General features: G+C 38.0%; 1 protein-coding gene across 3 annotated transcripts; it reads left to right on the top strand.

Annotated features, from left to right (window-relative positions):
• The first annotated feature begins 2,115 nt into the window (after positions 1-2,115).
• Positions 2,116-20,531, top strand: vegfaa (vascular endothelial growth factor Aa). Of its 3 annotated transcripts, none has more exons than XR_013799231.1 (7): positions 2,116-2,856; positions 4,741-4,783; positions 7,081-7,277; positions 7,656-7,732; positions 8,179-8,211; positions 14,661-14,885; positions 17,737-17,868. XR_013799231.1 is itself a non-coding variant. In XM_079625072.1 (7 exons), exons 1-7 carry the CDS (start codon positions 2,791-2,793, stop codon positions 19,167-19,169), a joined length of 567 nt encoding a protein of 188 aa, XP_079481198.1. In that variant the 5' UTR covers positions 2,116-2,790; the 3' UTR covers positions 19,170-20,531. The 3 variants fall into 3 exon arrangements, 2 of the variants coding, with proteins under 2 accessions (XP_079481198.1, XP_079481199.1); XM_079625072.1 differs by lacking the exon at positions 14,661-14,885 and adding an exon at positions 19,151-20,531; XM_079625073.1 differs by lacking the exons at positions 14,661-14,885; positions 17,737-17,868 and adding an exon at positions 19,151-20,531.
• The last annotated feature ends 4,969 nt before the right edge of the window (positions 20,532-25,500 follow it).

The following is a 25,500-nucleotide window of genomic DNA, read 5'->3' as shown; positions in this document are numbered from 1 at the left end:
AGCCATTAAACATACTGTTACACTTTACTTTAAGGTGTCTGTATAAGTGTAATTATACATGTAAGAACTGAGCAATAATAATTAACTACATATACTTACTAGGGTTAGGGTTTGGTTTAGGGTAATGTAATTATGCATCATTTATAGTAATTACTACAGTAACTACATGTAACATGTGTAACAAGGACACTAAAACAAAGTGTTACCAAACAATCTGTAGGCAAAAATAAATATTTAGACAGAACATTTCATAGTTGCTTTTAATATGCTATTATCAGCATGTTAAGCAGTGTCTACACAGTGCCCTCTATGGGTAAAACCAGAATAAGTACATGTTCTGCTCAAATAAATGAATTCATTTAATTACTTTATATAAACACAAACTCTTTTTCTTATCTACTAGAAAAATTAAAAATGTCAAAGGAGTTCAACCAAAGATCTCACTGGAAGCATTCGGAAACATGATTTTGCCTCACTGCGGCTGTATTTGTCTGTTGGATCACTTTTTAGATACTCAGTCGAAGTCCCCAAACATGCTTATTAAAGTTTTACTAAAAGCTAATTTATTAAATGAAATCTGTTTTTCTCCAGGATGACATTTATTAATGAATACCTACTGTTACTGTGCCAAAGCACGAGTGCATGTTTGACCATTTTAACAGATTTTGCAGCCCCAAAAAGTTCCACAGCGAGAAACATTTTACCCGCCCTATTACACTTATCACTTGAGGATCAAGTTAGCGAGGATAAGGGCAGAACATAAAGAAAAGGAGACTTTAAGTGGCTGGCAACCATAGTAACAGAGTAAAGTGCCTGACTTGGAGCGCCGTGGGAGAGAAGGCCGTGACCCATCTCTGTGTCGGGGAACATGGGGAATGAGTTTTGTGTGTGTGTGTGTGTGTGTGTGTGTGTGTGTGTGTGTGTGTGTGTGTGTGTGTGTGTGTGTGTGTGTGTGTGTGTGTGTGTGTGTGTGTGTGTGTGTGTGTGTGTGTGTGTGTGTGAGAAAGAGGTCAGGGTGATTTCGAAGGGAAATGAAACCACGTCTAAATCTCCTATCTTTCTACTGGGGCGCCATCCTTGAGTCTTCCAGTTGGCTGAATTAGATTTTCTCAGCAGCTTGTACTCATGGGAACTTGGAAGCCCTAGTATTACCCTCTGCCACTTCCTACTGCCCGCCACAAGGGAGTAAACATCAGCTCAAATTTTCATTCATCCATGTACTCCAGGATAGGTTTTTTCTTCTTCTTGCAGGTTTCGAAATATGACAGGACTGCCAAGGACAGGTATCTGTGACCGCTGAAGACATGAGTGACTGGCACACCTGTGAAAACAAAACACATTGTCATGTTTACACAGGTATTTATAAGATCGTATAAAGTAGGCATCATTCACAATGCATATGTGAACCTGTAATGTAAGAAGACTGTAAATATTATTGTGGTATAGTTTATCACATGGTTTCCAGTGTACTGCCTTCACAGTTAACTAATGGTTTGCGTAACCTCTGCATTAACCAGTTAAATTCTACATCACCAGAATAGTCCTTTAAAACAAGTTTTGAAACTAATGTTCTTGAAACAATGTTAATTGTTAGTTACTGCATTAAACTACCGACATTCTTCAAAATATATTATTTTGTGTAAGAAAGAAATTCATACAGGTTTGGAACAAATTTTTTTTTATTTTTTTTATTGAAGTTCTTTTTATTTTATGGGTGGGTGATCTATCCCTTTAACCGATGGGACCTTATTGTAAAGTGTTATGACTTAATTTCCATAAAGTTGCCACCTAAAGATAGACTAGCTATGGTTAACATGCATCAACAATCATGGAGAGTCACAGCCTTCCTTTTAGTGATTCAAGCCTGTACAAAACGAATTGGAAGATGTATGAGGAAATATAGGACATTCTGAGAATTTAATACAACTGAAATGCTTTCGTAAAAATCAAACCTATTTTTGCACTATATTAAGATGAATAACCCACACCAAGGGCATTATACGTATATTTCCCATTCCCACCTTCATAAAAAGTGAGTCAAGCCCTTCGCATTGGAGCATCATAATGTACGTAGCCTGAGCCTGGCCAATCAGCGCTCATGCCCTGTGAGCCGATACTCTCAAGATCTGCAGCATGAGCAGCAGAAGTGTGAAAGACAGAGCGAGCGCAGTGTCAAGACAAGATAACATCCACACCGATATGAAACAAGAAAAGCCAAAACAATTGCGGAAATAAGACGAGGAAAGACGGAAACGTGTGCTGCACTTGAACCAGGGATTGCCATTATTGGATCACTTTATACCGGCACATGTAATGACTTGCTCTTGATGATAATCATACGCGCAGAAGCCGTTCTCTGGTCCTAGTCGCGCGTGCAGAGTGGAGGTTGCGCTTGGAAGTATACAAAACTTTTGTTTGTTTTGTTTTGCATCTGACGTTTTGGATTTAGATTCATTAAAAGTCGACTTCCCGTGATACAGTGGATTTTAAAAGCGAAATACGCGGAGGACCAATATAGTGTGGATTTCCCCCAATTTCTTTTGTTATTCTCTTATTTTACTCTTATTATTTATATTATTATATTCTCTGGAGGAGCGGGGACGTTCAATAAGTTAATTTTAGCGGATTCGACGCAGGTGCTTCGGTCCTGATCAAGGACAGAATGGAATTGTTATTTTGACCCACGATATCACACGGTTCATTCATATTCCACAGCTTCGCTTTTAATATTTTTGAGAGCCAAAGACTGTTCAGTGACGCTCATCGCAACACACCACTGGAATTACAATCATGAACTTTGTTGTTTATTCGATACAATTATTTTTTGCAGCTCTCCTTCATCTGTCTGCTGTAAAGGTAAGGGCTATGCAATTTGGTGGGTTTGGAATGAGAGATAATATAGAGGGATTAAACCATTTGTTTTTTATTAATGTGTGGTCAGATTACACGCACGAGGACTGAATGCATCTGCCCAGTGCCATTACACCCTTTATACACTAGGTTACCCGAAGTTTCACGTGGAATGTCCTGCTTAAAAGTTAGTTTCTCCAAACGAATATCTGTCATGTCAGGAATAGCCTATGTATCAACAATGTGGCAGCCCGTCTTGTTCCTGTCCTCAGAGGTACAGGGATTTAATCTCAGTTAAGGCAAATAGGTACTTTGCTTAATAAATTCAAATATCCAGTTAAAGCAGAATGTGAGACATTACATAGGCCTATATTAGCCTACGTGCTGTAACGCACACGGGAGGTTAAATTGTTATCCTTTTCGGTTCTTGTCTAATCTATTTGAATGTAATGTCTTATTCGTATGAATTCAGTCAAAACATTGGCTTTATGCAGTGCTCGCGATACCTTAAGACTTTAAATAATGTAACCAACTGCTCTCTTGTCGAGAATAATGACAAGATATTACCTGAGCTCCTTCGTTTCTTTGTCTCCCGCCTTATTAATTCATTTACTTGAATAGTGATTCGGCAGTGCACGTAGCCTATGTTTGATGTCGTGGAACATTTTTATGAGGTAAATTACCGTTGTTAGTTTGTTTATATGTTGATTAGTTGTCCAAATGTTTGATGCAGAGTATGACAAATGTATGCTTAGATATAAAGCAGATGGTCTGTGAGGCAAACCGGAGAGATTCTCACGCAACACCGAGAGCTGTTGCGCCAGTCCACCACCTGCAGTCACGCGACCAACCAGCGACCGATCGTGAGCGAGCGAGACGAATCTGTAGGCGGGAAAATAGAACAGTCTGACTCTGAATTGTAGTAGGAGAATCATTGGCTGTCTGAGTGACAAGTTGACTCACTTACTAAGATGAAAGAAGATGTTATTCACTTTAAAACGATTTTAAAAGACTCAACCTTCTAAAAGTAGAAAGCATTCAAACTCCCTTCCTAGATCCCGAAAGCCCCTGTGGTTCTCAAGGGTCCAGGACCCACTAAGAAGGGGCTCAAATTTTTTTTCAATGGGACCTCAATGACTTAAAATTATTTGAAATGAGTCTAACTTAATCCAACTTAATAAAAATTCTGAAAAGGGTCTAGTGTGGTTATGTTTGTGCATTACATTGGTTGTACACCTGAGGTAGCCTACTAATTTGTGTTCTTTAAGGCTTGGTAATGCATAACATATCAATACCAATACTGAAGGGTATTGGTGGGTGAAGCCACTGACAAGCTGTTGTAGCCTACCCCAAAAAGTTAGATTTTTTTACAGATTTGTTTCTGACATTGCACAGAAACTGACATCATATTTCTTGCTTTTAATTTGTCCCCTCAGCAGAGATCGATGCCACTGTAAAACACACAGTAGACTATACAAAATAATGGAATTGGAAATGAACTGCTGTTTATTATCTATTGAGACTGTAAGTTTGTGTTAATTAAAAGCTGGAAAACAAGCAGCTTTGTCATCATTGCAGCAGTTCCAGAGGAAATATCTTAGTCTAAATGGCGGTGCCTTTGATTATTTTCTTGACCAATGGGAGGCCAAAAGGTGGAGAACCACTGCAAACTCCTCACTAATATAATAAGCAACTAATTCGTCTAGATTCTGACCATGCATAGCGTAATTAAAGTGCTTTTGGTTATGCAAAACTCAAAGGAAATGTTCCTTTTTGAGAGTTTCCCAAGCATTACTATTGGTTTGTTTCAGTGGCGTACTAAAATAGGTCAGATTATATCTTGTTCTGTGCGATCTATCACTTATAACTGTCACTTCTCTGTCCTGATAGGCTGCCCACATACCCAAAGAAGGGGGAAAGAGCAAAAATGATGGTAAGTCCCTTTAAATGTGCAGTGTACATATGTTGATGTGAAGCATGTATGATATGAAAAATGTATTTGAAATCGGGCTAAGGGTGTAGCACCACCTGGAGGACGTATATGTAATGACAAAATTTAAACCACAAATGGTTTTATCCCAGTTCTGAGGCTTGAGAGGCAGATCATAGCCATAGGCCTTCAAATACTGTATGTTTGTGGTTCTCCTCTGTTACGCAACACTCTTTCTCCTCTAACAATTTAAGATCACACTGAGACTGAACTTGCATAAATATTTGCTTGGACACAGGATTAGGACATATTTCCCACCCTCATTAGATTGTGCTGAGGATCGTCAAAGTGAATAATTATTCTACCCGCAAGCAACCTTGTGTGGAGTCATTGACCATGGCTGTGTTTGTTTATTAACAAAAAACGCTGCATGATTTACCCTTGATTTGTCCTCAAGGTCACAATTATTTGTTTGCAGTGGACCTGGTTGTTTGTATAGTGTCCCTATTACGTTTCTGAGGGAACGTGTATTGTTATTTTTACATCATTCCCCATCTGCTTCCATTCATAATCACTTTCCCACAACTTACTGTAGATCTCCTATGACTTTGCTTAGCATTAAATGGACATATTCAATCAGTTTGTAAACAGAGACATTACCTTACATTACATTGGTCAAGAGATACTAAATCAAAACTGACCACGTGCGACTTTGCACTTTGCTAAATAGAGACATGTGATACAAACATCATAGCCATAAATGAAGAAGTGTCATGATAGGGGCAATAGGTGAAATGTGGCTCGTACAGTACCACCAACAAATTTCTAGCAATTATTAACGTAATCAGCATCATAAATACAGTTGTGTTTGGTTTCTTGCATTCATGGGTGGCATGGAGCGCTCACGCAGGGTGGGCTTCTATTAGAGGTCAGGTGTCTGCAGTAAAGCCTGGCGCCACACTGCCTGAGGTCATGCTTTTCCCTAGCAGTCTGCGGGTCATGAGGCGCTGGGGTCAGAATGAATGATGGGAAGCCAGCTCAGAGAGGTGCACAGATTGGGCTGGAGTAGGGTGGCCGTGCAAGTGGGGCACATGTGCTGGTGTGTGTGTGTGTGTGTGTGCCTCAACATATGTGACATGTGTGCCCACTTGGGAAAGTAAAGTCTCCAATGAGCAGAGCAGGTCTGTGTGAAGGTGTGGGGCAATGCATCTGACTTTAATGGTTGTAGTGGTTTCATATGTCGTTCCAAACCTGCATTTTGTTATTTTGAAGGTGGAACACAAAAGGGGAAGAATCTTCAGGTTACTCTTTTCATATTTACCATGACTGTTGGCTATAAAAAGGACTGAAAAACACAAATAAAATGACTTATGTGCTATATTTCCCCTTGTGAAAAAGAAGTGCACTTTAGCATGCTTTTAAAAAGGGGACTTATTACGGATAAAATATACTTAAAAGAATATACTTAAGTGCAAACTGAATGTAATGTTACAATTAAATAAATGTATCATCATTTCAATTTATATTAAATGCAATTAGCTGCATTAGAGTGTTTTTGTGATCCACATAAAAGGTACATATTTATATGTAATTTCATTATTCATAACTATTGTCTTTGAAATATGGTAAAAGTGTACTGCCGAATACTGACAAGGATTTATGGTAAACGAAAATAACCGTGTATGTCTTGTATTTAAATATGTAATTGCACATTTGTACTGATGAAGTTGCAATTTAGTACATTTAAAATATATTAACTTTAATTGTAATAACAAATAACTATTATCCAGAAACTTTACTTGTGCTTCTGTATGTTAGTCAAAACATCAAATTAAGTGTACAAAGCATGCCAAATGGTTATTAAAACATAATCAATTCATTTAAAAACCTTTAAAAGTGTACTTAATTAAACAGTCATAAAGTACACTTATCCTTTTATGTCAATAATATTATTATACTTTTAAGATTTGAAGAACACCACATCCAGTGCAATTAAGGGATCTTCTTTTTCACAAGGGTCAAGTCTTCTGAAGTTGTACAATAGGTTTGTGTGAGGAACAGACTCAGTCATGGTGGTTGCGAACTTAAAATACCGTCATTAAATAGAAAAGAGCCTCAAGATTCTTCAAAAATCCTCTTTTTGTGTTTCACAGACAAAATAACAGCATACAGGTTTCAGAATGATATAAAGGTAAGTACATAATGAGATAACTTTCCTTTTTGTGTGAACTATCCCTTTAATTTGACAAAAGAAATGTGAATGATAGTGACTGAACACTTTGGCTTTGCTTGCTCTGTAGTGATTCCCTTCTTGGATGTGTATAAGAAGAGTGCGTGCAAGACGCGAGAGCTGCTGGTAGACATCATTCAGGAGTATCCCGACGAGATCGAGCACACATACATCCCGTCCTGTGTGGTTCTCATGCGCTGTGCCGGCTGCTGCAACGACGAAGCGCTCGAGTGTGTCCCTACAGAGACCCGCAACGTCACCATGGAGGTGAGAGACTGGTTCAATCCAGTGTGTGCAATCCTTCACCCTGCTTCCTATGAAATCATACTCTCCCAACATGGGACAGTGAGGTGGTGTTAACTGGCATGTCAGCTATGTTGTTTACCACTGCACACTGTGTTTACGCCCCGTTTATGTGGTTGAAGTTGCTCTTGGCCACGGTCGAGGCCTGGCCTTGCTATTTATTCGACAGTGTAAAAAATAAAAAAATAAAATTCCTGTTAACTTGAATATTTCAAGCTGTATTCTACCTCATGAGCCCTGAGTTTTCTCATTGAAACATAATACATTTCAGTCACATTGTATGTAATGCACGAATGTTCACACACTAAGTGCCTAATGCACTGTTTTTGTATATTCGTCTAGGTACTACGAGTCAAACAACGTGTATCGCAGCATAATTTTCAAATGAGTTTCACAGAACACACCAAGTGTGAATGCAGGTATGTAAAGGAACAGTTCTTTCTAAAATAGAAATTATTATCAAAGTTTACTGACTTATTGTTCGCTGTGCTGTTGTTTCTTTTCTGTGGGAACATGAAAACATGACCAAAAAATGACTAAAAGTTGACTGGAGCACTAAGTCCCTATGCTGGAGTTTTATAACTAAAGGTGATGCCATATTGGGCATCAATTACATCGAAGTTCTCAAGTGTCTTGTGTCCAAATGTCATTGGCATCAAACCTGTTGCGACATATAATGGGACTTTTTTATATTTATTTGGAAATAGATTGTAATCAAAGATTCTTCTAAAATGTGTGTTCCACAGAAAACATAACAGCACAGATCAAGGATGAGTAAATAGTGACTGAATTTTATTTTTTAGCAAACTATTCCTTTAAACCATAAAATGTGAATTAAACCTCTGTTGCATCTGTCTGTTTTTAGGCCAAAGGCAGAAGTCAAAGCAAAGAAAGAAAAGTAAGTCTGTTTATTATCATTATTATTATTTTTCTATGTCACAGTTATGGGTGATTTCAACAGATGTTTCTGAAACAGTTAAGATTGTGTGGATGGTTTTACATGTAGATGGTGCAGGGCATTTCTAAATACACAGATAGCAACTGCAATGACTGTGTTGATCGACTGGCGATGAGAAGCAGCCAGCTGGACACTGTGCTAACGGCTAACACTTAGCAGCCAGGCTATTAGCAGTAAAGCTCAAGTGTTGAAGATGCAGTACATCTCTAGCTGTTCGTCTGGTTTTGACCAACTAAATTGAGAGCATAAGGTAGTTTTAGCAATGTATTCCAGTAGGAACTAGTCGTGACTAGTCAAAAAATGTGACTAGTCAGTGAATCGGAGTTTATATTATGTGAATGACTCAGAGTAAGTGCAGCTTTAGCAGTCTTTGCTGTCTGTATGTGAGTGGAGAGACTGTCCTGGACAGCTGAGATGATGTGGGTGTGCATATATCCATCATTGCCAGATTCATGCTGCTTGCATCGCCATGAATGCTGCATCCCATTTGCCTATTGTTCTATCAGTGATTTTACGGTGGTTCACAGGAACTTTGCCTTGTATGCTAACACTAAATGAACTCAGATGTCCACAGCGCCAGTGCAGTTCACTTTGTAAACACACCGCACTCAGAGTTTACTTTATTTTCACTAATATGTAATTATTCCTAATATAAAGTTCCAGGAATTCCAGCTCACAGCGTTTCAAAGTCATCTTGCCACCGTTTTTAAAACAAAAAGTGTTCATACGTGGCGTGGCCACTTCTGCAGTGCCATCAATCCTCTGAAGCTCAGAATATCCTTAAAACTTTACAGGCAGACCAAAGGTTATCATTGTTAACCCTTTATATTGGCGCCGGCCCGCCGGCGGGCCCGCGGCCATTATATATTTTAAACAGTAATATCCTATACTAAACCTAAACCAATCTTGACAAACTATATGTCATTTGAAAGCTTAAAATCTCTAGTTTTCATTTGTGGTGACTGATTTTTAAAATACATTACAGAGGAGCCGTAATTTATTAATTTGCAACAAGAATATTTTCATACTCCTAAGGCGTGTTCAGACCTTTATTTTGAAATAGTGATGAACATGAAAAATCATGAAAGAATGGTAGAAACCTCAGTTTGTTTTCATGCCAAGAGTTCAAAAGATAGCATCCATTCAATTGTTTTAGAAAAAAAGGTCTGAAAATGTTTTAAATATAAATAAAAAAATTATAGATTTACCATTTGTGATTCACCATTCGTGGCAGCGAGCTATAATGCACATATGTGTTCTTTTTGTGTTTCTTAGAGGTTGAATTCATTTAAAAATCTGCCAAACTTCCAACACTACTTCTGAATAGGATTTCTACTTCATAAATTGTATGAAAATTGTAAAAATAATGGTTCAGATCCCTCAAACAACATATGGAAATGGAGGCGCCCTTATATGGGCAGTAATGTCAACTAGTGAAAAATTTTGGTACTGCGCCCAAACAAAATCTCACTGAAAGCTTATTTTTTGAGATATCAACCTAAAATTTTAAACACAACTTGTTCAGATTTTTGCCTTTGATTTTTTTTGCATTTTTAGAGTCCTCCAGGTTTTGAAAATATATATTTTATATAAAATATGAATAATTAAATTTTTAACGTTGTACATTTTCATAAACTCAAACTTCTATAACTTTTTTTCTGTTTAACTTTCTTAATTTATTTCTCTTCTACAAAAATCTGCCAAATGTCTTCTTAAAAACAAGACCAATCTTACATCTATACTCCAAAGCATTCTTGAATTACAACCATTTAGGTTCGGAATGTGCATTTTCATGTATATTCAAAAAAAGGGGGGCGCTTGATAAGGAGTTAACTAAAACTAAATCTAAAACCATAAAACAAATATGTATATAAAAAAAAATTATATATAAACGTATACTGTATATAAAAAATCAAGCTTATTTTATTTCAGATAATTATCAGTTAAGGCAATATTTATTTATTTTGTTTACTAAAATAACTAAAAATAAATTAACCAAATCTTAAAAGTATAAATAAATAAATAAAATAAAAATTGAAAATGAAAACAGAAAATCTAAAAAAAAAAATCCTACATTTCAAATTTCAAAACATTAACACAAACTATAATGGTATATCAATGATACTAAAATAACATTGTCTACTCTAAACCATTAGCACACCCTCTGCTTTGTATTATAAAGAAATGAATGAATATATATTAAAAATTACAAATATGTAATTAACAGACATAATTGTGAGCGTGTAATAATTGCCACATGAACGGTGGATTTAAAAGCATGTCATTAAGACTTTAGATATACACAGACTGTGCACTCATGATGCTTAATTGCTTTTTACTTTCGTATATTGTGAACATTCAATATATTGACTTATTTTACACATATTCAGTGTGTAAAATCCCTACAAGCACAGCTCGTCGTGACTCCCACAGCACGCCTTGACACACCCTCAACCCTGTTTCCCCACAACAAAACGAATAAAGTGAAACTCTCGACTGTTCTCACACCCAAACAGTGAAATCAACTTCCACTGAATGGTACAACAGCCGAATCCCTCCTAATCCTCAGGACAAACTCGAGACTCGCTGCTTTCAACAGGACTTCATGATGACACAACACCCTAAACAAAACCTGCTTTTCCTTTTATGTGTGCTAGACATCTTTTTATAGCAATCTCAATTCTGGCAGATAACTATTAATAATTTAATGATTGCCATCTGCTGAACATGGCAGCCTGTCTCACAAAGAAAAACTGAAAAAAATAAAAAGTAATTGCATTAGGATACCCACGCTGTATCTGTGCCATCAGGAAGCTTTGCAGATCCTCGTGGAATAGCAGTGCCCACCATTCACAAATTTCTACAAAATCTCCCGCCATTTGTATGTTTGTTTCTGAAATATTTTTTTGGTAATATGTATTCAGCTACAAATAAGATTGCGGCAAAAAAAACAAAAAAACAGTTTGGATTTAAATAGGCTAATACTTAAGAGTCTATGATTGGATCATTATGTACTTAAATATCATTACTACATTTATTTCCATCAAGAGGTGCATCAATGTTTGGTCAAGATCTTGTGTTGACGATGCAAGAGTCCAGCGCTCTGTAAAGTCTCCTCCAGCACATCACAAAGACTTTCAGTGAACGTAAGGTCTGGACTCAGAGAGACGATTCATGTGTGAAAATGATTCACAACCATTCTTTCACAATTGAAGCCTGATGAATCTGGACTTTGTCATCCTGTAATATGGTCATGATGTGTCTTCTTACATGGTGGTTTAAGAAATCAAAAGCTACACACTCCATCAGTTAGGGTTAGAAGAACTGTTGCCAAACATATAACATAGAAACACAATAATCACTGCAATAATGATCCAATTAAGTATTTGCCTATTTAAATGCAAGTTTCAAAGCAGCTTCTCAGTAATACACAGGAGAGTCACATAATTAATAAGGCAAACTTCAAATATGAGTGAGACAAATTCATATTCTGCTGTAAAGCAGTGCTAAAAAGACTAAAGTGTCATTATTCAGCTCAAGTCAGTTCAACAACAGTGTCAAAACTGATTCAGCTACAAAACAGAAGACAACAGTGTCGTTATTCATCTAAATTCAGTTCAAGTTTTGTTCTCATAGATCGGTGCATTAAATCAGTAATATTGCTGAATATTAAGGGACCTTTCACAATGCTTTCTCCTCCTTTCTGGCACAGAAAATACTAATAGCCGATTGACAAATCGTACAGCTCTGGGTATCTCTGTACAGCTATGATCAGCTGTTCCTCCATCATGTTGTTACAGAAAGGGTGAAGCTGATTGGTTGGTTCTTGTCACATGACCTGCAGTGCGGCATTCGGAAAAGTTGGGAGTTTTTCATCACTCTGCGGCGTAGACGTGCCTGGATAAAACGAGCGCGCCGCTCTCTATTGTAAACGTGAAATAACGTAAAATAACTTAAAAGATGCGAAATGTGAACTAAGTGTTGTAAAATAAAGCCACGATTGGTTGATTGATTTTGGGAACAGGAATGTGACCACAATAGATAATTATTCCCCTATAATATGCCTTAAAACGTTAATCTAATTTTAGAGCGAGAACAATCCGTTTCATAAGAGTTGAGTGTGGAGCTCGACATGTGTCCTTCAGGCCGCTCTGAGCGTTTTACAGCCCATAGTAAAAGCCTAATTTGCTCCGCATATATCTCTTCAGACCTCTGACCTGAGTCCTGATAACAGACTCTTTTACGGGATGGTTTCAGTTTTTCTTTTGGGGTGAGGTTTTGCTCTTTATGGCAGCTGTAGGACGGTGGCTGTGAAGACCACCCGCTTGCTCTCACACCACAGTTGCTCACGGCTGACCCTTGCCTGCTTCCACATACTAATCATAGTAGCAAGTGTCTGCCGTTAACCCACTTTTATTTTTAGCCTTTTAATTAGTAGGTGATCCTGAGACTGAGGCTATTGTTGGTTACTGTGAGCTGTTTCACAAACCTCATTTAGTACTATTGTGTTTGAGACCCCAAACGTATCTGAAGCCACATAAGCCAGTCCATTGTGTTACATAACAGAAATATTAAATCAAATGGAAGTCATTTTAGGGAAAAATATTGCAAAAGAAAGCTTTTTTTAACCCAAGCAACACATTTACATGCATTTAGCAGATGCTTTGATCCAAAGAAACTTACAAAAGAAGAACAAAAGTAATTTGTCAATCAGCCAACAATATTCACAACATACAATGTCAAATTTATTTAGTCAAGTTACCTTCAAAGCAGCTTCATAATAATAAACAGGAAAGTAGTGACTATAAAAACTATAAAAAGTGATCAGTTGACTTAACTTAAAAAAATGAGTAAACCCGTTGCCTTAAAATTATTAAGTAAATAAACTTCATGGTTAATCAAACAAATCAAGTAATAGGGAATTCTCAAGTCACATAACTTATTTTTGTTAAATTAAGCATTACGTTTATTTACTTAATAATTTTAAGGCAACAGGGTAAACATCATTATGAAACCGCTTCAGTTCAGCCATAAAGCAGAAGACTGTGTCATTATTCGGCTAAATTTCCGTTTAAAATGTCAAGTGTCATTTAAAAATGCCTCAGAAAGTAAAGGTAGTGTTGATAAAAACTCTTGATTTGCATTTGATTTTGCTCTGATATTTTGTGTCTAATGGAATGGCATTCACGCTTCAAGTGTCCGACTGCGGTAGGTTTCGGGTCAGGGAACGCACCCCGCTTAATTGGATGTGCGGCGGCTTTGTGCATTTCTGCACCTTGCTAGGTTAATGTGAGCGTACAGAGATGGATCAGGTTAGCTGAGAAGGCTAAATGAAATCCGTTCGTCATGGGGCTAAACGCTGACGCTGTCTCTCAGCACGTAGGCAAGCGGGGGGGCGGGGAGTCCAGCGACTCTGGGTTCTGATTCACAAGCTCAAGTTCAGCTACTTGCACTTCAATCCTTACCTCTAAGCTCCTCAAACACACACACACACACACACACACATGCTACGGCTCAAACTGATCAGCTGCTTATATGGACTATAGCGTCTGTCGTTGATTCCTCATGAGGGCTGTCTTTGACACGCTGCTTCTCACTTTAATTGGTAGTGATTACGGTTGTCACAATAGCAACATTCAGTAGTCAATACTTACACCAGTCCAGTTTCATGATTGATAGCATCAATTCTGAAACCACAGCAAAAACCAATAATGAATATATATACTACTTTATTTAAAATGTTAATATAAATATACAAATTAGGTTCAAAACAGTGGCATACTGTATAGCCTTTACACTACCGTTCAAAAGTTTCGGGACTGTAAAATTTTAGGTTTTTGAAAGAAGACTTTTCTGCTCACCAAGGCTGTATTTATTTGATTACAAATACAGAAAAAAATAATATTGTGAAATATTATCTCAATTTAAAAGAACTGTTTTGTATTGTAATTTCAAATGTAATTTACAATCAAAAGCAGAATTTTAAGCATCATTACTCCAGTCTTCAGTGTCACATGATGATCCTTCAGAAATTATTCTAATATCCGGATTTGCTGCTCAAGAAACATGTCTGATTATTATCAATGTTGAAAACAGTTGTGACAGTTTGTAACATTATAATTGTCTCTTTACTGTCACTTTTTTATAAATTTAATGAATCTGTGCTGACTAAAATTATTAATTTCTTAAAAAAAAAAAAAAAAAAAATCTAAATTTGAACGTTAGTGTGAGTAAACATTAAAAAAAATCTATTTAACATTAAAAAGACTTTTTTTAGTATAAATTTGTTACCGGTGTACCTGTACTTTTGACATCCTTAGTGCTGAGAGATCTTACATTTAAAACTTAATTTAGATGTCCTATTCTTGCGTTATTTTCCTTTTTTGCAGAAAACCCAGAGTGGGGAGGGTTAGAAGCCGAAAGAGAGCGAGAGAGGGAGATACGGGCGATCTCAACGCCTCGGCTCACCTGCGCTCAAGCAGTATTTTGCTCTCAGTCATTGGCTTTATTTCAGGGCAGTTTGTTTGCACTTTGTAATCTCACTCAGTCTGCATTTATTTGTACTCATATTCACACTGTTGGCCCAAGGCCCGCAAAGAGGAAAGCAACCAAAGGTAAATAAACAGTGGTTGCATGGCTGTCTCTGTCATTATCATACTAATGTGCTGCCACAGCTGGGATGACGCCACGCTCATGTGATCCTCACCTGTATTCCAGCCCCATTGATGTTTCTGACAACAGAAGCTTGAATCTCTTGGAGATGGGCTCTTGTCTGCACTGAAACAAGTTCAAGGGTTAGTTCACCCAAATGAAAATTCTGTCATTAATTACACACCCTCATGTTGTTCCAAATCCGCAAGACTTTCGTTGATGATGAATGAAATCTGAGAGTTTTCTGTCCCTCCATTGACAGTTTGCAACCACCACAAATAGAGATCGTAAAACTAATTCATATTAATTGAATCAAATTTAGGCGTTTATTCACAAATAAACATTGATCAGCAAACATAAACAGAAGCTCAACCGAACCTGCTTGAAGCACGAGAACAAACCTCATTGGTTCTTGCTGAAGCTCAAACGCGTTGCGTAACACGAGAATTAACCTCATTGGTTCTTGCTGAAGCTCAAACGTGCTGCGTAACACGAGAATGAACCTCATTGGTTCTTGCTGAAGCTCAAAAGCGTTGCGTAACATGAGAATGAACCTCATTGGTTCTTGCTGAAGCTCAAACGTGCTGCGTAACACGAGAATGAACCTCATTGGTTCTTGCTGAAGCTCAAAAGCGTTGCGTAACATGAGAATGAACCTCATTGGTTCTTGCTGAAGCTCAAACCTGCTGCGTAACGCGAGAATGAACCTCATTGGTTCTTGCTGAAGCTCAAATGCGTTGCGTAACACGAGAATGAACCCCATTGGTTCTTGCTGAAGCTCAAAAGCGTTGCGTAACACGAGAATGAACCTCATTGGTTCTTGCTGAAGCTCAAAAGCGTTGCGTAACACGAGAATGAACCTCATTGGTTCTTGTAGAAGCTCAAACGTGCTGCGTAACACGAGAATGAACCTCATTGGTTCTTGCTGAAGCTCAAACGTGCTGCGTAACACGAGAATGAACCTCATTGGTTCTTGCTGAAGCTCAAACGTGCTGCGTAACACGTGAATGAACCTCATTGGTTCTTGCTGAAGCTCAAACGTGCTGCGTAACACGAGAATGAACCCCATTGGTTCTTGCTGAAGCTCAAACGTGCTGCGTAACACGAGAATGAACCTCATTGGTTCTTGCTGAAGCTCAAACGTGCTGCGTAACACGAGAATGAACCTCATTGGTTCTTGCTGAAGCTCAAACGTGCTGCGTAACACGAGAATGAACCTCATTGGTTCTTGCTGAAGCTCAAAAGCGTTGCGTAACACGAGAATGAACCTCATTGGTTCATGCACGTCAAGCAAGCATGTTTTAGCTTCCATTCACCAGATCTTATATGTGCATTTATGCCTAAATCAAATCTGTTCATCATATAAAGCGATTAAGTGTCTTCAGAAAATATTCCGACATATAGTGCAACTGCACCTCCGGCGACCTGAGTTTAATTCCCAGCTCGAAGTCCATTGCAGTTCCCGCTCCCCTCCCTCTCCACACCACGCTTTCCTGTCAAAATCTCTACTCTACTATCATAACTTTATGAGAAAATTTGGTCTAAACCACTCAATTCTTATTGTTTAGTTTTACGATCTCTTTATCTCTTTTTGAAGCGCCAAAGTGGTAGTTGCGTAGACTGTCAATGGAGGAACAGAAATCTCTCCGATCATCATTTGTGTTCTGAAGATGAACGAAAGACTCAAGGGTTTGGAAGGACATGAGGGAGAGTAATTAATGACAGAAATGTCATTCTTTTGGGTGAACTAAAACCTATTTTGTTCAGTTTAAACAAGTAACACTCATAGAACAAATAAAAAAATAAATATTTGTTTACATAGCATTTTCACTTCACAACTGAGTGTTGATGTGCTTTACTGACTGCTGCAATTATTGTGTCTTTTATTGGGGGTTTTAATAACACAAAATATGATGCACAATATGAAAAGACATCACAATAAATATTAAGGATTTTACAGTTGTTTTTATTTATAGTAAGTAAGCTAAATAAAACACTGATGAACAGTTTAGTTTTATCTTAAGTGGAAAATATGATCATACAGCTAATTTGACTTTTTTTATTGTGAAATTAAGTTGCGAAAAGCCTGAAAATTATTATATTGACCTACATTTTGTACAATTTTAGCTTATGTTTGAAGAAAATATATTAATTAAGTATGGTATGGTCTTTATCATTAAATTGACTTTGAATGGATGTTTTTGGGAAAATAAATATTTAATTAATATTACAACAAAATGTATAATTTGAACCAAACCACAATATAATTTTAGAAAAACTGGAGGGGTTTTATAGTGTAGGTGTTGGTGCACTGTTCATTAAATGTAATCAATTTTAGATAATGTGTTTGTGCATGAAACCATTTTAGAAATGATTCAAAATCGTGGCAAGTGTCTACAGTTGACCAAGCCATTTTTGCAAACATTGCTTTTACGTCATACTGCTTTCAGTTGTGTATATGTGAGAGTGTGTATGAGAATGCAGCTGTCTGTGTCCGTCCAATAACTGTTCCTAGCTGAATTCAATGTTGCCACTACTCACCATGTCTCATGTGTGATGGATGGATGGATGAATGGATGGATTCACACACAATCTCAGCTTTCCTTCTGCCACTAATGCTTACCATCTTTAAAACTAAGCAAAAGTCAAACAAACAAATAAAAAACACACTTTTAAAAGTTCATGCAGTCTGATCCGGTGGAGGTTGTGTGTGATGGCGAGGCGCATGAGTGTGTGTGTGTGCGTCACTCCAGCGCTGTGCCCAGATCACTAGTGCTTAGATGTCTCTGTCTCTCCTTTCTGCTTCCCTTGCAGCCACTGTGAGCCTTGCTCAGAGAGAAGAAAGCGCTTGTATGTGCAGGACCCCCTCACCTGTAAATGCTCCTGCAAATTCACACAATTGCAATGCAAGTCCAGACAACTTGAGTTAAACGAAAGAACTTGCAGGTTTGTTTATGAACTGTCACGACGTGCAACATGCATCTTCTCATCCAGTCCCATCTGAAGCTCTGTCTCTTTGCATGCTTGTAGCGCTTGTTGCATTTTCCCTCTTATATGTGCATGTTTAGGGTGACGTAGCGTGCGTGTGTGCGTGTGTGTGTATATGTGGTTTATTGCTGTGAAATTCAACCTTTGATGTCAGAATCTAGTGCATTACTGCCTCGCACTAATAACGACATCATGTTTTCCGGTGTCAACAACACTTGGCGTTGAGCATAGAAATGATTAATGGACTGAATTCGCTGACATTAACAAGATATTCTGTCAACAAGCAATATGACTTTGTGTTTTTGAGTAAACAGGCAGGGATGGCGCATATGTGTGTGTGTTTGTAAAGTGCAATTCACACATCCTGCTCTCATTGATTCATTCTATCATGTCAGTTATTGCCATTTTATGTTCATAATGAGTCAGAACTTAAGTTGGCGTTATTGATTTTGCCATCATGTGCAAAATTATGCCATTAGCTCTTCCAAGTTTCAGATGCATAATATGAGATCATGTTGAATTATACAGTATATGTGAATATGATCGTGTCCATGCTGTTTGCTTCTCATCAACTGCCCCACTAATTTGAACTGTGTGATCTTCTGAGGCCTTTGCTGGCATTCTGTATGTTGTCCACATTTTATTGTTATATTTAGTGGAGATCACAGCATACTTTGATCCTGTGGTCGTTCCACCCAAACCAAATTTTAAAGTCTAACCTCTGAACATTTTTACATAACGACATAATCCCATACTACCATACGTAGTCACGGTATGCAACGAAACACAGTGTCACACAATACAATGATCAGACTGCCAGCGATGCATTTACTTGCAGATAGTATAATATTAATGAAATAAAAGGCCACTTAAGTGCACTTAAAGAGAGTCGACTAACAAGTGCACTTTGTAGTAATGTCAAAATTAAAAGTATTAAAGATAGTTTTGATAATCTTTTGTTGTGCTTTAAAGAAGTACGCTAATTTTGATGTGTGGATTAAGTGTTCGAAAACATTACATTTCGCACTTAAGTGTTTCCTTTTAAAGTATATTATTTCATAAGGCCATTTGTCATGCTCATGCAGTATTCATTATATTGTGAACAAAGTAAAGTAGGTGTACAGGCTTGGCTCTGACTGGTTGTGGGCTTTTGCGTTGGTGAAGTGACAGGCTATCCTTGACATACATTGGCATAGCTTCCCCTGTGCAGATCTCTAACCAATCCACTGTTCTCTTCCAGATGTGAAAAACCAAGATGATGAGCGGCTGGGCAGAACACTGAATGAAGGAATTTGTTTTTACAGCACAGCACTTTTTAAACCCGAGGATGCATTCCCTGGACGAACTGCAAACACTACCCTGGACGAAAGACATGAATGAAATGAGGGCAGGAGATATCATCCTAATGTATATTTTTTAAGATAATAATATATGAATATATAGAATATATATTAAATGACAATGTGTGTCGCTGCTATCACCTGAATTACTACAAACAAGTAAACGAAGACGCTGCTTGGCGTGTGAATGGGGTAACTTGCAGTGTCGCTGCACCTGGGCCTGTGATTGGACAGAACACCGTGAGGTAATCCTTCACTGGATCATCCGGCTGTGGATTCACATGTAAAGACACGGATCGAATGTCCAAGACTTCACTGAGAGGTGCAAACGATAACCTCCACCCCTTTATATGAACAGTTACAGACTGTCAATCAAAGGAGAGGAAGTGACATAGTAAAGACTCTCTCCAGACTGTCCGGAGCAGTGGGTCCAGGCACGGGATACGAATGCGGAACTATCTATTTCTGTGATGTCACTCTTACTGGGGTGAAGTCTTAGTCAAAAAGACACCTGTGCTGACTAACATCCTATAGGACTTGGTGTGATAATACTAAAGGGATATTACATGTATGTACAGTATATATGGGAATAAAATATATAAATACATATAAAAAAGGGTAAATGTGACAAAACTTTTACCAATGAATGGAATCATTCAGTTCACAGCCGTAGTAAAAGCTAACTCAAATATTTAAGGTTCATAACGTTTTCCAAAGAGAATATTGCACACAACTTTAGGAACTGTTCATTACCAACACAATATCTGTATATACATATATAATATCCCTTTATGTAGTTCACCTCATCTAATTTATAATGTTAGAATATGTTCAGTATTCTGTGTATTTAATTTGATCTATTTATATGCAGTGTTATTGTTGATATTGTTTTGCTTTGTTTCCTATCAACATTGTCATCAATCTGAAAAACTGTGGACGGCTTTTATAGAACGAAAGACAAATGAAAAGAGAGACAAACACTTCAACATTCCTGAAAGCGCCTTTTTTTTTTGTTTATTTCAACATTTTTGTATCAGCGATCAGTTTGGTGGAGATACGAGACCTGCAGACGAGAACACTAAACATTCTCTTTGTGTGAAAGTGCCAGAAATGTTTTTTTTTTCTTTGTTTGTTTTCCATGTACAGCCACGTTTTCAGTATATTTTCACAGTAATATATTTATTGGTGCTGTTAAATATTAACATCCTTTTGTGTTTTTAGTATAACTATTAAACATATTTATTTTCAAATGATATTGTTTTTTATTAAAGCAAAAATGGATTTCTGTTTGGTGAGTGTTCTTGTCAGTCCACAATTTGCATTGCACACAGTACATTATGTCCAAAATGTTGATACATTTTTAAAAGGAGAAAAAAAACCTCATTATTCACTAACTGTAGGACAAAGCATTTGCACAAAAATGCACAAATGACACATTAAGACACGTTGCTGTAAAGCAAGAATGCCTGCCTACTATCAGATGTTCCAAAAAGCTATTATAAAACAACTTCTCTAAAAACTAGCTTCTATTTCCATTCAAAAATAGTGAATGATTATTAATGCTGCCAAACTCCAAAAAGGACCAAAAGAAAAAATAATATGGCCACTATTCCAGGTCTTCTGAACACAAGCTTTGTATGAGAAAACAAGGTCAAAATTTAAGTAATTATGTTTGCTCCATTTTGCATCAGGGTATTGGATCATAACTACTTAAATACATAAATAAATGGACATGAAATATTGATCTGCTTTAAAATGATTTTATTAACTTACCTCATCTGACAACTGTAGTGAGTATTGTGTAAACAACATGGAGTACACAGTAGAATAAACCACACATTAAATCATGTACGAGAACCAACAACTGAACTGAACATAACAGGTGAACATAATGACAGACAGGTGAAAACCATGCGTAACTAAAGGAACAAGCAAATACACAATGAGTAACCAAGGATACCAAAACTAAACGGTGGGGAAACAGGAACTAAAGAAACCAGGAAGTCCATACAGGAGTCCAAAATCATGACATTAGTCCTCACGCCATAACAGAATGTCCTACTGAGGAGGGAGGGGGACTAGGGGCTGGCAGAGGATATAACACAGGAGGAGATGATAACGGGAGGGACCAGGGCGTCGATGACGGTGGGAGGAGACGAGAGCAGAAGGAGACATGTTGGAACCCAGATTACCGCCAAGTCCCACGGCAGTCGAGGGAGGGATGAGCCATGGTGGAGACCCAGAAGGGCGACAGACTGAGATGTAGCCGATGGAAGTGGAGACCCAGGCGAAGCCGAAGAGCCAACGAGACCACGAGACAACGTTGAATGAGCGTCTGAGGTGGAGCCAAGGTGCCAGAGGACCAAGGCAAAGCTGGAGGGATGGCAGAGCCCGGCGGAGCTAAAGGGTTGGAGGGACGAGCCAGGGGATCAACTTGCCAAGGCGGAGCTGAAAGCCAGTCTCCTGCTCTGCCTTGGCAAGGGGATCCCCTGGACTCCGGCCCTGAGGCAGATCCATACAGCAGAGTGGAGTCAATAGAGGGGGAGTTGAGGGACTGAAGGGAAACACTTGGGACCAAAAGACTGTCTGTCTTTAGAAGAGAAAGTGGGATAGGCTGGGTGGGATCTTCAGAGACACCGGAGACTTGGAGCTGGGTGGGACCAGCGGGAACGGGAGACTCAGGGAAATATCCTCTTCCAATTCCTTATAATAATAATTCCCAGATGCCAGGTGTTATGTTGCCGGTTCAAGCAGCTGGTCAGACTCTGCATTGGGCTCATGCACCATGGTGATAAATGGCTCAGGTGTGGTCTCTGGCACTGGCATCGCAGCAGACTCGGTCTCCATCATATCATCTGTAAGCGGTGTGAGAGGTGGCTAGCTGGGCTCTGGGTCCGGAGAGGGGTCGTGATGTCTTCCCTCAAGAGGCAGGTTGTGATACTTTCACATACAGTAAGAGACATGTTTTACTGTTATATTCAGTACAATTATTTTATGTATAATAGTTTTAATTGGTTTACATGTTTCTTAGTCCATTGTATTCCTCTTAACATTTTAAGTGTGTATGTCTTTAAAAGTATGGTTGGCTTGCCATGTGAGGGATCACATGACAGGAAGCAGGAACTACATTTGTGTAAAGAGAGCAGCATGGCAAACAACCAGTGCACAATACATATACCCATCGCTTTTCTGGAGTGTGGAGTTACCACTTGCGGACTCACCTTTCCAGACACCACTTCAAACTTTTGGATTATCACTACTTTTGGACTGTATACACTGGTGGACACGCACATTGGCACGATTCAAGACACAAGGATGCTTATGGACTGTTTTATGGTATGGTTTGATGACCCTATGCTTTTAACAGCCTGAGTTTTCCTGGTTTTATAGTGTTGTATTAAAGTCTCTTGTGAAGATTGTAAATGCACCGTTCTTATCCACTTAAGAACGCCTAATTCCTCACACAGTAAAATGTGACCCCATTTTAACTTTTGTAATTTCCACCTAATTGGCTGAACGTTACAAGGTAGTGTTGGGAGATCCACATCTCACTCTGCAAAGATCCCTCAAGGACCATCCAAGGACAGGCGTGCATTGGACCACTCGTTGAGGCTGGTCCAAGGTAATGTGTGTGAGGTACCCCAGATCGAGAAAATTCCTTGTGTGGTCTTTCTGCTCGAAGCAGAGAAGCTGGAGGAGTCAGTTCTTCTGTAACGTGTACTGTGGTAAGCAACACACAAAGAGAAGGAATACATTTGTATTTATACTAATTATAAATATAGGCGATCGTTAGGAGTACACAGGAGAATAAACCACACATTAAATCTTACACAAGAACAGACAAGTGAACTGAACATAACAAGGAGTATAAATACCACATGAACATAATGACAGACAGATATAAATCATGCATAACCATAGGAACAAGATGTAATCAGTAACCAAGGAAACCAAAAGTAAAAGCAGGAAAACAGGAACTAAAAGAAACAAAACAGAAAAAAATAATATTCCATAACAGTGAAAAAAAAAAAAAAAAGGTCTGTAAAGTTTATGTGAGACTAAACAAACATACTATTGGATTGCACTGCTGCTGTGGCCATATCTACAAATATGGATTTTTGTCCAGCCTTTTTGTCTGCCCCCTCAATATACCATTTTCATCAGTGATACAAAAAATGTAAAATAATAATAGCTACAGTGATGATGTGTTTTTGTAGTCTAATGAAAAAGTTGGCATGAGCTTTCCATTGGCTTTTGGATGATTGCAGAAAAACTCTTGTGACCAACAAAAGTTTATGACTCTTATATGTTTTGATATGATAATCTTCCCAAATAAACACAACTTTTATGAATATTGGAGCCTAAATATAATTGCCAGAAGAAAAAAGCTAAATGTAGCCTATGAATAAACTACACAACAGTCCGATGACTTCAATGTCAGCACCATTAATCTTCCAAAGATTCTTTCTTTTTCATTAAAAAAAAGTCACCAAAAGTTAGAGTTAGAATAGTTTGCAAGAGTACGATTATAAACTGTAAGAGTAGTAAGTAGTAGACGAGTTTACTTGTTCAGTGTAATGACATTTTCTTTTTTCAAGACAAATAAAAGCATAAACAAATAAATGTGTATTATGTCACATTCACGTTAGTTTGGACTCATTATGTTTTGTCATCACCTGCCTATCTCACTCATTTGTTGTCACGACACTTATCACGTTCAGCTGTGCACTCATCAGTCACCGTCATTAACACCCGTAAATATGTTCAGTTCTGTTTCAGTCCAGGGTCCGGTATTGTCTATGTTCAGTGTGTGTTGCTATCCGTTTGCCTTCCTGTTGGATCTTTAGAGAATAAACCCTTTGAATTGAATCCACCCGTGACATATTACTGATGTATTTTATGTAAAAATAATACAATCTTAAAATATCTTGAGCTTGTGTTAATCACAGAACTTATTTCAGGCAAACCAAAACCCATTGACTTCAGGACCATGCTTATTATTGAGACTATTTATGCATCAGTTATACTCATCTTGGACTGGGCTATTAAATATTTATACAATAAAAAGAAGACTCTTCAATAATGTAGACAAAAGGAAAATAAAATCTATAGAAATGGGGTCATGTTTTGTCAGCATGTCCTGTATTGAGCACCAACTTACTCGTTCAAACATTGTTTTACAAAAGCCCAGAGTAAACTGACCCCATGGGTTAGTTGCAGTTCCTTATTGGATCATAAGAGTTACATGAACAATTTTCTTATGAAACACCCTTATTAAGGTTACTGATATAGATTACAGTAGTTTTTACAGTACTTTTTACAGTACAATTACCCTTTAATCTGAAATCCTGACAGGGATTATAAGCAGCTCTTTATTTCCTCTGCCTTTGGTTGTGTCAAATGAATGTGAGAACCTTCAGAAGGTGATATATATATATATATATATATATATATATATGTATATATAAACATACATCTCAGATCTTCTTATGTTTGATTTGTAAATTAACAGTTTACTGTAAAATATATATTTTTTTTACTAATTTAATCTCCTCTAAGTTGTTCAAAACATCTCAGGGTTATGTATGTAACTCTGGTTCCTAGAGAAGGTAACGAGATGCTGTGTCAATTGCTGACGCAATGGGGACGCAGAACCCGGTCTGTAACTTCATGCCAACACCTTTGGCCGACGCAGTGGATGACGTCCCATGGAGCGCCTGAGCATATAAATAGGGCGCCTACAAGACGTCATCAGATTCAAATTTTCTGAAGGAAGATGCGCAGGCATGTCTGAAGCATGGTAATGTAACACAGCATCTGGTTCCCTTCTCAGGGAACAGAGGTTACATACGTAACCCTAAGACGTTTTCTAGGGAACTCGACCCCGCATTAGTTGCTGATGCTCTCAACTAGATCAGTACTACAAGTGTTAGAACAGAGTCTTAAAGGAGAACTCCAGGCAATTTTTAAGTTAATCTTGATCGTTATACCTTTGTGAGTACTGTCTATAGAAAAAAAAAACGAACCGGACTGAAGTCCCGTTGGAACTCCCGTTGTATTGTAGCCGGAAATCCCGTTGTATTTTCCCCGCTACAATACAACGGGAGTTCCCACGGGACTTCAGCGCGAGACTACAGCTAGCCGCCTAAAGCACTATTTAGGTGAATTTAAACAATGGCTAAGTTGCTGAACGCATCTTGTTGTCATGTAAGGATCCTGTTCATGTTGGAAAGACATTTAAATTGCATTT

The sequence above is a fragment of the Phoxinus phoxinus genome (assembly GCF_949152265.1).
Source record: "Phoxinus phoxinus genome assembly, chromosome: 10".
Taxonomy (NCBI): Eukaryota; Metazoa; Chordata; class Actinopteri; order Cypriniformes; family Leuciscidae; genus Phoxinus; species Phoxinus phoxinus.
The sequence above is the reverse complement of the archived record's forward strand: the minus strand, read 5'-3'. Positions and strand labels throughout refer to the sequence as shown.

Excerpts from the sequence above, each read along its gene's own strand:
- vegfaa (XM_079625072.1), top strand. The coding sequence starts at position 2,791 with ATGAACTTTGTTGTTTATTCGATACAATTATTTTTTGCAGCTCTCCTT. Across the intron at positions 7,733-8,178 it reads CACACCAAGTGTGAATGCAG|GCCAAAGGCAGAAGTCAAAG; the intron begins GTATGTAAAGGA and ends GTCTGTTTTTAG. Across the intron at positions 8,212-17,736 it reads GTCAAAGCAAAGAAAGAAAA|CCACTGTGAGCCTTGCTCAG; the intron begins GTAAGTCTGTTT and ends CTTCCCTTGCAG.